Source organism: Phaethon aethereus, assembly GCF_964289735.1.
Source record: "Phaethon aethereus genome assembly, chromosome: 15".
NCBI classification, from domain to species: Eukaryota; Metazoa; Chordata; class Aves; order Phaethontiformes; family Phaethontidae; genus Phaethon; species Phaethon aethereus.
In genome coordinates, this window is record NC_138591.1 from 3,857,138 (window position 1) to 3,870,005 (window position 12,868).

At 43.0% G+C, this 12,868-nt stretch overlaps 1 protein-coding gene across 1 annotated transcript in view; it reads right to left on the minus strand.

Moving 5' to 3' along the window:
* USP22 (ubiquitin specific peptidase 22) overlaps positions 1-12,297 on the minus strand; it is a gene marked incomplete at both ends in the record, with an annotated part of 111,010 nt that extends 98,713 nt beyond the window's left edge. Inside the window, 1 exon segment of the mRNA XM_082006748.1 lies at positions 12,172-12,297. Coding sequence (XP_081862874.1) covers positions 12,172-12,297 — 126 coding nt within the window.
* Between the last annotated feature and the right edge of the window lie 571 nt (positions 12,298-12,868).

The window sequence follows — 12,868 nt, forward strand, 5'->3', positions numbered from 1 at the left end:
GCAGCCATCAGGCAATGCGATTCTTCAAGGAGTTTCACCCATTTACTGTCCTCATCTCCACAAGATGAAAATTTTCAAACATTTTTGCAGGGTACATCTTCTGCAGATGAGGCTATTCTGCTGATGCTGGAAGACTACTCTGATTAAGCTTGTTCTTGAATACAAAAGGCAGCCACAGGGTTGAGGTAGACCAGGAGGCCCACCTGAATATAAAGCAGTAATACCAACAACAGATTTCACTGGTATTCTAAGAAATAAATTTATTTCAGTAAAAACTATAAACTCAGCATACCAAATGAAGGAATTAAAACTAATGATATTTTTCATTTTGAGCATGTTTAAAGTTGTCATTCTCAAACAGTAAAATGAAGGCTTTGGGGTTTTATTTCGCTTTAATAAGAAAAAGAAAAACCACTAGCATTAACAGGCTTTTTCTTGTCTGGATATCTTATAGATAACAGTTGTCCATAGTCAGGAAAAACACAGGACAACACATCAGGAAACACCACACTCGCTCAATATTAAGAGAGATCTTTTTTTCAGATTTGATTATCTGTACAAGCTACGGAGTTTAACATCTCACAGATACAGTAGGGAAACATAAAACTAGGAAAAAGAAGATGCTAACACACTGAAAATGTTTCAAAAGCTGAATCCTGTATTCTGTATTTCCTGGGGGGAGGGGGGCAAGATCCACAGACCCACTAGTCCAGTCTTTTCCATGGCTATACCAGTACAAGAGTAACAGAGTACCAGCACAACTACCTGCCCAGGGATGCCATGATGGGGTTGCAGAGCTAGCAGCTCTCCTCGACCCGAGGAAGCACGTTAGGGTTTTACTGGAGTGCTGCACTTCTCCTGCTGTCTCCATCTGGCACACCAGTCCCACAGGGCTACATAGAGCCAGCTGGCACAGCTCAGAAGAGCCTTGGGGCTGCTCTAGACTACACACGGGAGTAGGCCAGAGGGAAGCCAGTACCATAAAGAGCTAATTTACAATCCCATTATCCCATCATCCTCAACTATATACAGTATGAGCATGATCTAGGCACATGCCCCGCGACTTGATGCTTTAAACCAACAAAAAAGAAGTTAAAACATCTTAACAGAGTTTGATTATAAAAGACAGAAATCTTAACTTAGAGACAGGCCTGTTTAATGAGGGAAACAAGTGGCTTATAACTTGATTACTAAAAAACGCTATTCCTTTCATTAAATTAAATGTAATATGAAAAGTAGATTTTCTGCAATAGCTAATCACAGGCTACGGGCATTCTACACTCCTTAGTTCATTTATTTTTCACAAGGAAATCGAAGTAGAAGTAAATTATTTGCATACAGGAATAAAATCTAATGACTGCAAACTTAAGACAAGTCTCACATATCAGGCTCAGCACACACTGGTACATCTGCGAAAGCATGCAATATTTACAATAGCAGGCACAATCACACAACTGCAGCAGTAACAGAGGTCTACCTTCATGGAACCTTTCAAATGAAGTTGGCGTTAGCCACATGTTACAGAAGAAGCCATTAGTACGTGGGAAACATTCAAACAGAGTCAATCTGTCAGTGGCAAAGTCTGGAGGAAGGCAGCAGTTGCACAGTGGCAGCAACTGTTACTCAAACTGCTTTATGCAGCCTCCAAGCATCACCGCTCAGGTCCTCTCTCATCACCCAGGCACTCCTCCCCTCAAGCTACCAATGCTACAGCAGCTTGTTCAACCCTACGTTGACACGTAACGTAGAGCCAACTCAGGTGAAATATTATTAGGAGGAGAAAAAACAATTTTTCATCCTTATCTGTTCTTTTTGGTTCACAGCACAATCATACCAACAGGATGCAGTGGATGGTACAACAGCAAGAGCCTGCAGCCAAGAGCTGGTAATTCCTTGGAGTATTAAGGAAATACACACATACACCCATGGCCAAAGAGTTGGATTTCATGTTCCCCACTCGCTAGTCTTCAGTGATAATGCACAGAAAGGTCCAAATTTCACATCTCTTGCTCTCCTCTGGTAAATCAAATCCTGCTCTGTTCATTTGCCAATTCCATCATGTACTTGTGTCTCACTGATACCAACATATATAACTAGCTTTTAAATTTTACTGCAAGCTTTTAAAGTGTCAGATTTACTAACTAGCCACCTTCTCTTTAATGTCATTTTCTTGTGTTCTTTTTACTACTGCTTAAAACAACTTGTCTGCAAAACAGCTTAAACCTACAGGTACAATGTGCTTAACAGAATTAAATTGCTTGTGTTATAAAGAATTGCTATAATAAAGTAATTCTTCAGGTTAGCGCTAAAGTGGAGTTCTGTTTTTCTACAGTCGGACTTCTGCAGTACGCAGCCTAAGACAGACCAAAAAACTCCACCTCATACTGCCTGAAATCTTTCGATAAGGGCCTGAAAACTTGCATTGCAATCATGAGATGTCCCTGTGACCTCAGCCATACCAGCATCTCTCCTCTCAAGTTTCTTTTTTGTAAAACACTTAACCACATGGACGAACAAAAGATTTACTTTGTGTCACAAAGCAATTTCTCTAATGCTCCGTGTATATTTTTCATTTTTAAGCTTGGCACTGTTTCACAGATACACAGTGATATACTCCATGCTACCATGAACTTTCATACCACTCCACTGCACATTGTGACTTAGGCCCCTTCAATTACCAACCAGGTGGTTGACAGCAACTCTTCTGCATGTGCAAGTTTAAATCAATTCTAACTGAATCAATGCAGAAGAATTATAGAGAGATGCAGAAAATAAATTTAATTTTCTGGGGTAACTCCAGAACTTACACATCAAGAAAAGTTATAAGAAACAGAATTACTATGTGACAAGGAAACACATCACTAAGGGTAGTAATATAAAATTACATTCGCTGGACAAAGTGTAAGATAAATTTCCTTAGGGAACCACCTCATAATGACAGAGGAGAGCCTTGTTCCTCCTTCTGCACATAACCACAATAACTCTTGAAACTATTTTCACTGCTTTCCTCATTCTGTTCTCCACCTCACTGTTAAGATCATCCCACAACCAAAAACACAAAACGTAGTCACAAATGACCAAGAATTGCATGTTAACCATTCAGAAAAACATTGGCAATATTTAGCGGGGGGGGTGGGGTGGGGTGGGGAGGGATGCTAGTTAAGAGAGCATGACAGAAGTCAGCCATGTACAGAAAACAAGATTATACGAGAATTTCACCCTGGTCACTAGCTGCCAAGCTGGACAGCGATCCAGTTAAAGAACAAAATTGGGCAGCAATATGAAGATAATGAAGCATAGCAAAGAAAAACATAAAACCTTAAGAGAAATTTTGCATTTGTTACTGGCAGGCACTGGGTCACAAAACCTCACCTAGTATAAATGAGGTACTGAAATCAGTCAGGTATCTCAGCTGTCTTCACTTATGAAGTCATCATACATCTGGTGTGCAATAAATCTTACCTTTATTTACCAAGTATATTCTAAAGAGCGTCCCTTAAAATCTGACTTGCATGCAATAACAAGTCTGAATGCACAGGACAGAAGCCCAAACTATAATTAGACAAACTTTGTGAAATAATAGTAGACGGTTCGAACACACACGGAGAGGAAGATTCAACTTCTTTTTTTAAACAGAAATTATTGGGAAGGTGGGTCAGAAAGGCAAATATAAAGGTTATAGCTGCTGTTTTCTCTCCTTGTGCTAACACACACTGAAGTAATAGAATTCAAGTCTGTACTTTACACAAAACAAAAGCAAAACATGCATATAAAAGCCCTGGCAGACAATTCAGTAAGATGAATCCAAAGCCAAATCCTATTTTACAAAGGCAACTTGGATGCATGAACTTCTGAATGACAAGCAAGGCAATCACCACAAATGGAACTCACTGCCACCGGTGCCACGTCGGTGTTTGATACTCCATCGTCCCCATCACTTAACTATATTCAAATACTACAGGGTCTTGCATGTGTTTAGGCAAAAATAAAGTTATTATTAATTTTGTAATTTTTACTCTCTGGATTTATACATACTACTTTTTAAGTTGTGGATTAACATATATATATGGATGAAAACAACTTAAGTTTAATAAACTAGGACAAGAGCTGCAACACAGAACTCCAAATTAAGACACTAATGAAAAAAAAGAGATAGTCTAATAATCTTTTAACTGAAATGTACATTAATCACCTCTACAATTTAATTCTACATAAATACAACTCATTGAATTTATGAATAGGTATATTTTTACATCTTACATGTATGTGCAGAAGAGCTTGGCTGTGTGTGCAAACCAACTGTCACATTGCAAAAACAGCATGGTGTAAGAACAAGACCACGTAAGCATAGATAAAACTAAGTTCTCTTTTCAGACTTACTACTAAGACAGCGTCACATTTAGTGAGCTGCTTCTCAAGACTACTTTTAATATGAAGATATTTAATGTATTTGACATGTTTAATGTCAGAGTTTATTACGGGACATGAGAACTTGCACTGGCCCCAATATTTATGCTAAAAAGACACTACATTTTTTTTAAGTGTTGAAAACTTTTAGTTTCACCTTGTCTAACACTCGATTTTTTATTTCAGTGACAAATTTAGTACACTGTAGACCTTCACAGAAATATTTCCCAGGGATATGCTGACATCATACTATGCAAAAGGTAGTTAAGAAGAGCCATGTTAATTCCAAGCTCCATTAAAGCCAGGAAAGGAAGAAAGAGAAGGAGGGGGAAGTTATCTTTACCAACTTGGAAAAGCAGCAGAGACAGAAAAAAAATTAAGAATTTTAAACTAGTGTTTTTTCTAAACTAAGACATTTTAGGGAAAAAAAAAACAAACTTGAGTAACATTCTACATAAGTAGAGAACTGGAAAAAAGTTTTTTGAGTATTTGCTGTATTTAGCACACAAAGAATGTGACAAGACAGACTGCTTGCTGCTAATCAGTTAGCAACTGATAAAATGAATCTCAGGTTACTTTGAGTCCACTGGTGTCTGGTAACGGTTCACTTTACTGATCGTCAAATAGGTCTTGAAATAGAGAAAATGATTCCTTTTCTTAACTGAGAGATACCAACATGGTGGAAGCTGTCCTAGCACTAAAGTAAACCACAGATTGTTCTGGAGTTGCTATGCAAGTTGCATTAATGTGGTACCACCGCTTGGGAATGTGTTTTGAGCCAAACAGAACTCAGGTTAATTTTGCAAGGAGTAACTCTTTACAACATCGATTATATTACTAGCTAATGCAGCAAAGTTCTTATCTTGAATTAAGCAGAGTGTACATAAAGGACTGCCAAATCAATATGTAAAAGAATACAACTACCAAGACAGAGCTTTTATCCAGTCAGAATAGATCTGTCAGCTTCTAGAACTGCTTCTGCTAAGAAATGGTTCCCAATTCAGGCCTCTCGGATAACATATGGCTCTCCCTACGCTCCAGCACTGCTTGCTGACAACACAGTCCAGGATAACATAACAAACTGTAATGTCATCATAGCATTTCACTCACTTAGCTCCGTTGCCCATAGGTTAACAAGAGATTGGAGAGAGCTGCTCTAGGCAGCTCTTTCTCTCCAAGTCTAGAAAGGCTCTAACAACAATGGCTCTTTGCATGGTTAAAAAAACACCCCAATTACTTTTTAAAAATATAGTTCCAGTAAATCCAGCAAAATGCATATAGGTCCCCTTCAGATTGCCTTTCTTGTGATGACACTATAATCGACATATAAACAAGAATACATATGTTCCTCCTCACCTTAGATGCTGCCATGTGCTACACACACAGAAGAACCATAGGAATACAAGAATTAAAAAACGCAACCCCAAAGTTTTCAAGTAGCTATCAGCCAAATGAAATGGAGAAGTATGGCTGTTAAAAAAAATCCTACATCTACCAGGAAAAAGATATCAAGAAACCATAGTTCCAAGTCAATCGCACATAAATAGGAAAAATGAGTGCTAGGTTTAATGTAAGAATCACAAGCTTTTAAACAGAGTAAATCTTTCCGTGGTTTAAAACAAATCAGCCACCACAGCCACCATTGGGAATCAAACTACCAGTTGCAACAGCATTTGTTACGAAGCAAGATCCCCAGAATATGTCCCAAAGGAAAACGTACTACTACTTGAGTCTGAGAAAAAAAAAAAAAAAAAAGTCAGGAGAAGGGGAGTCAGCAATTCACAAGCAGGCAACTTCCACTATCAGTTGGTAGCATTTACCCGTTGATTTGTTACTTCAGTTACTAAGACAGAAAATCCTCAAATGAAAGAAGGAGAGTAGAAGGTTTGAAACGGATTTGCTGCTCCAGTTTCATGTTAACGCTACAGATTAAGGCCTGAAACAAAAATGAGGATATCAGCTAACCTTTGTTTGGGGTTTAAAGCTTTGATGGCTTAAAATAAAGCTCAACAGATAGTCCAACAAATCAAACAAAGCCATTCCACTCTGCTCACCTTCATGCCACTAGCTGTCATACTAGTTTGAAAGCTTTCAACATTTTCAACATCAAGCAAATATCATTGACTGCAGACAAAACTAAAGAGATGCTACAACTGCTCCTGACAAACAGCCTGGCTATTAGCAAACATTGACTGCTGGTAAGATTTAGAAAAAAAAAGAAGCCTTCTAGTCCAGCATATCCCTATCTTTTTTTTCTTCATTATTTTGTGTAGATACATCTTCTTTCTCTGCTGCAGGGAATAAACAGAAGTATGGGGAAAACTGCATTTTTTATGCTAGTTTGTCTCTCCATCTGTATTAAAAAAAATAGAGAAGGAAACTGTTCCAATACAACTACTATTCATGAGTCAGCTTCAATGGCAGAGATCTGTGTAACCTTTAAATGAGACTAAGTGCTGACCTGAGAGAGAGATATGAGCAAGTGTTCGGCTAAGGCCTGATGGTTCAGATCCCACAACTCAAGAATTGCTATTCACCATTGTAGAGTTCCTGGCAGAAAACTAATTCCTAACCTTCGGCCCAGAAATCAACAATTTATTTTAAAAAATATGGCAGGGGATACAAAATAGGGATTAACACCACTAGAAAGAGGAAGGCCTGGTACTATATTCTTCTTTGGCATCAAAGACATAAGCTCAGTGGAGCGTTTTCAAACTGGCTTGTCCCACACATGGAAGGCTCTGCTGTGTATGGAGCTAAAGTCTCACGCCTGGATATCTCTCACACCAAAGATTGTGTCTTCACACCGAAAGGAAAGAGAACATTACCTTCAGCAGGTCTAAGGACCTTTTTAATCCTTAGAGGTTAAGAACTAAGGAAGATTGTTCAGGTATGAAACTGGACACCTCCTGAACAATGAAGCTTGCAGTTGATTTTGACACTTCTTATGGGCTTTCAGGGAGAAGGCAGTCCCCACAACACATGGCAAAGAAGAACATCCTTCCTGAGTGGATCAGACAGTTCACGCAGGCAGCCAAAGCAGAGTATGCAGCTGAAAGAGAGACATGCTTCTTGAATCTTTCAAATTCACCACAATATTTGTAATCCAGAAGTTTGGTGCATATGCTAAAAAAGTTTAAGAAAAACAAGCGAAGATTTCCTTATTAATTTAAACAATCAAAACACCGAGCCTGAGAAGGTGGCACAGCCTGGTAAGGTTCCTTGCCCATCTGTTATGGTACAAAGCAAATCGCCTAAGCAACACTTCCCTGTTCCTGGACAGGTGTATGGGGCAAGGCTGTAAGGGAGAAAAGCAAGTAAGCAAGCATGCCTCAACAGGCATTTGATGAGAAGGTCCACCTTTAGCTTACCCTGTGACTGCAAGGTCATTTTAGCAAGAACTGAACACGTTGATTTAGACTGTGAATCACAATACTTGCTACTGAAAACATGACACAGCATTTATGTGCTAAGATATTATTAAGCTTTTTCTACTTTTAAAGTTAGGAAATGAACCCAAGCCATTTCAGTTTTAAATATCTACGAATCAATTATCTGTCAAATATTAGAAGGCACGAAGGACTGAAGTCACAAGTACATGGGGAGAAGGATACCTGTGGAAACATCACCATTTATAAAAGAAAACATTTCTTCATATCTGAAAGCATCAATCACTCTGGAGGGTCCATGTAAAGAGACAATAATGGAAGAAACAACAGCAGCTCTCAAACAGGAAGAAATATGCCAGAATGCACCCGCCGTCAATGAGAGTGTACAACCCCTGACAGGCAATTATTCTTTGATCTATTGGCAGAAGCACAGAACAAACATTCTGAAATTCCAGATAGGATCTTGTGCATATCATGACTGTGGTCACGATGAGCAGTTTACTTCTATCATCGAGAGCCTTTTCAGAGCAGTGATAATAAGAACCATTCAGAACAAGAAAGATAGTTTTCCTCCAAGGTGTACAGTCCAGTAAGACAGAATTTAATTGTAAATTCAGCTGCCCTTCAAGCACTGAAACCATTACTTACCAACTTCTAGACACAAAGATGCACCTACATGTCCAATAGTTCACTCATGGGGACCAAAAACTACATTCAGCACTGCAAAACAGATTTTTCTCAGCTGTAATTCTAAGGGAATAAGTGTTTGAAGTGTGACCCTACAGAAAAATGGAAAAAGCTGACACGAAAGGCTGGCAGTAAGTTTTTTTTAGCATCCTCTGTCTGTTCCATAATTCCTGAATGGGGGGGAGTGGTGTTGAATTTAAGAACTTATTATACAGCGTTACTTAACAGTGTGTGAGATAATTTCCACATCAAAATATTCAAGGTAACGTCCATGGCCTACAGAAACATAAGCTTTGTCAACATCTTATTAAACAGACTGTAACTATCACAAATGAAAAAGCAAAAGTTACAGGTCAAAGCCCTAATGTCCTCCCAAGACAGTCAACCCTTATTTTGTGCCACTTCGCATACAGCGTAAGTCCTAAAACCTAGTTCCAACTTTCAATCACAATGATTACAATTTCAAGAGTCATTCTTCAGATTTCTTCCTCTACCCCTTTTCTTGTTCCACTCTTCAGTGTGACAGACAGATTTTTTACTTAGGCTTTGCACACGTACGCCACAGCAGAGCCTGTGCCTAGAACAGCACGTACTACAACTGCTGCACTTTACTACTTTGGCCAAGATGCAGCAAGGTGAGGGACGCTACAGCCTCCCTCCTCTACGTAGATACAATGATGCACCACAACAACAGCTCGAATCCTGGTATAGACAATGCTTCAGAAACAAACACAAGCCTAAAACCTTCACCAGAATTCCAGTACCTACAAAGGTATATACATAATTACCTCTCGCTTCTGACTGAAAATTTAAATACACGTTCAGGACGTAGCTTTCCAACTATAAACTGTGCCTTACAGCTGTTCTGTTCAAAACGCTGGCTGTAAAGCATACCGAACGAAGCGCTGTAGCTCAGAAAAGCTTATTCGCAGAAAAGGTACGTATTAAAAACGAATACCAAACAGCAAGCAGCGTTAAAATGGTCTTCCAAAGCATAATGCAGTAGGCAGTGTAAGTAAGGCAGGAGGAATGGACACTTTCTGCCCCCTGCAGTTACCATTGCTATCTAGATTTTTAAGACAGCCTTAGGAGGGGTAGTACATTACCACTCTAGAAACCTAACAATTTACAGCTGGCTATCACCAGCCAGCCAAGACATTTTTTACAGCTAGGCTCATCTAACTAAGAGTTAAATTGACCAATGCTTCCCATTAACGATCAACTACATACGTTGAATGTTTTCTGTGATAAATGGATGATGTGATTGTCCTTGATTTCACAACAGAAAAGAAAATCACCTTTTACCAAACCTTTAATTTGACCTCATTGTTTTGATTAAGAACAGAAATCCTCACCAATAAATAGGTACTCTTAAGCAGTCCAAATATATATACACACATATACATAATATATGTTTATATAAAGTATTAAAGGACAAAGGATTGTTTGATTGTTTTCTAGTTATTAGACTATAAACATGCCTCCAGACAGAAAATCCTATTTACTGTATTTTACATGTAAAACTGTAAGGCATACATACGGACAGAGAATTTCAGCAAAGAAAAATTCCATGGAAGAAGGTCTCATGTCCATATGCAGGAGGGGTAAGTACCATTAACTGTCATTTATATACCTTCTTCAACCTTTATTAATATAGACTGGGAATTGAACCCCATATTCAGCTAGCCAAAATGTTTCACTATACGTGGTCACGTACTCCCACATATTTCAGGTTGGCTGAATTCAGGAATCCAACTATTTTCAGTCTCGTAACCTGCTTTAAAAAAAAAGGGAGGGGGGGCATTTTTAGCACGTATTTGGAAAAACTTATGTTTGCCATGAGATGATAATTTTGAAAGAATCCTGTTCTGCTTTATGAGCCTGCCTGTGCAAAGAGGAAGTGAGAACAGATTGCTTACAATGGAGTATTATTTATTTCCAGCTGTTTTTTCAAGCAATGATGAACACATCACTACCATTAAATTTCAGAAGAAAAAATCCAAACCGTTGCAGTATACCAATGGTACGCAGGCTACAAAGGACGCTCCATACTTGGGGGTGGACACACAACTAAAGTGTTAATTTTGCCAATAAAATTTTATTTTTATTCTTGCATGTGACACTGGATTTGTATTTGTCTGAGACCTCTTCCTACCTCACTTGTCATTCTTTTTTTCCACAGCACATGTATAATTTTTTCCTCCATTTAAGCTTTAAGTACCATGTATTAAATACCCGTTTTTTTATTTTGACACACTAAAGGCTAAATAAAAACAGATTTTGATTAATATACTTCATAATATTGACTTGTAAAGGATTAAAAATACTGAAAAACAAGTTTGACTATATTTTGCAGGGCTATCAAGTAACTAAATACACTTGAAATACGTTTCTTCTGAGGTGCCATTTTTTTTCCTCTTCAAGCAAAAAAATGGAAAATTGGATTGGCCTGAAAACATAAACTGAGCACTGAAAAACAGTTAAGTCACCTCACCCCGAAGTACATCTTCCATACTCTAGTTCTACTATGAATAATAAACTGAGCAGCTTAATGCAAAGCAACTGAGATCAGAAAGTTTTCAATGGGTTGCTTCAACATAATCTGTGCCGTCCCAAAACTCAAGTTTTGCTACGCGTAGCTGTTGCGCTCCCCTCCTCAGCCACGGCTGTGATGACCGATAGAAATCTGCCAAGTCACTTCGAAGTAAAAACTAGTTGATTCTAAGGAAAACAGTAATTAGTTGCCCAGCGATGGGAGAAGCCATCCAGAAACATGCATTCGGAGAGGGATGCGATTTTAGAAGACCAGTGGAGAAAAGTGCTCTGCCCCTCGCGTTTTGCCTGATTAACAGGAGTTTTTTCCCCCGGCGTTTGCCTGCGCAGTGCATGCCCCAAGCACCGGCACACTCCCAGCGCAAACCCCTCTCCCGCGCACTCCAGACGGAGCCCGTTCCTCTTCTCCCCCTGCCCCGCCACAGCAGGAATCCCCTTTTCCCAGTGCATTACTAGAACGAGCAGCTTTTCCTTTTTTTTTTCTTAAGGGAAAAAAAAAAAAAAAAACCAAACGGTCGTGTCTCCCCTCGCCTCGGGACCCGCAGACACGCTCCCAGCCACCGTGCCCCCCCCCCCGCTCTCCCCACGCACACGCCGCCCCCCGGCGCTCCCCGCCGCGCCCCGGAGCCCGGCGGCAGGCCGGACGTGCCCGTTGCCCCGGGCCTCCCCTCCCCCTCCGCCGCCGTATTCCGGGAAACCCTCGCTGCCTCCCGCACCTCCGGGAGGAGGCGGCGGCGCTGCGGAACGGCCCCGCTCCGGAAAGCCGTCCCCGCCGCCGGGGCAGGTGGCGGAGAGGGAGGCCCCACCGCCGGGCGGACGGGGCTGGCTGCCTCCTCCATCCCGGTGACCGGCCCCGCTGTACCCCCGGCCCCGGAGGCCGGAGACACGGCTTCCTCCCTCCCCCCACGACCGCGTGCCGGAGCCCGGGCCCCTTCCCTGCCGGTGGGGCGGGGACGGGGCTGTGGGAGGCTCAGGCCCACCTGCCCGCGGGGAGGGCAGGAGGGAGGGGGACCCGTCCCCTCCCCGCGCCCGCGGGCAGGCCGAGGCGGCGGAGTGCGTGTGAGCGGCGGGTGCGTCGGTCGGCTGAGGGAGGGAGGGGAAGGGAAGGGGGGTGGATGCGGGCCGCCCCCGGTACCTTGCGCTTCCTGGTCTCGGCCGAGCCGCTCCACACGAAGCACTGGTAAATCGCCCGCAGGTTCTGCTTCCAGTTCTCCACCTTGAAGCCGGTCACATGGCAGCACCCGGCCGCCGGCGGACTCATGTCAGACCCCCCCACATCAATCCGCCCGCAGACGGGCCGGGCCGGCGGGCAGCGAGCCGGCCCCTTCCCCCCCTCCGCAGCAACCGCACGGACACGGACGCGGCCGCGGGCACGGGCCGGGGCGGCCGCGCGCCCCCCCCGCCCCCCCGCCGCGCGCCCGCCCTCAGGGGCTACGGCCCCTCAGGCCGCCGCCTGCCGCGCGGCCTCCGCCGCCCCCGCGGGCTGCTGTGGGGGCGCGGGGAGCGGCTGGCACATAGAGCCGGGGCTCCGCGCCGCCACGGCCCCCCGGCTCCGAACAAAGCGCGGCGACGGGCGGGCAGCGCGCACTCCCTCTCGCCCGCCCTCTCCCTCACACACAAAGATGGGGCTCTCTGAGGCGAGGAGGAGGAGGCGGCGGCTGTAGCGGCCGCTGCCGCCCCCGGAGTGGCCGCCGCTCCCTTCTACCTCATAGAGGCCGCTGTGGAAGCGGCGGGCGGAGGGGAAGAGGAGGGGGGGCGCTGGCGGCGGCGACCCTGGCCGCGGTGTGAGCGAGCGTGTGTGGGGAAGGGGGCGAGTCTCCGCCCGCTGCCGC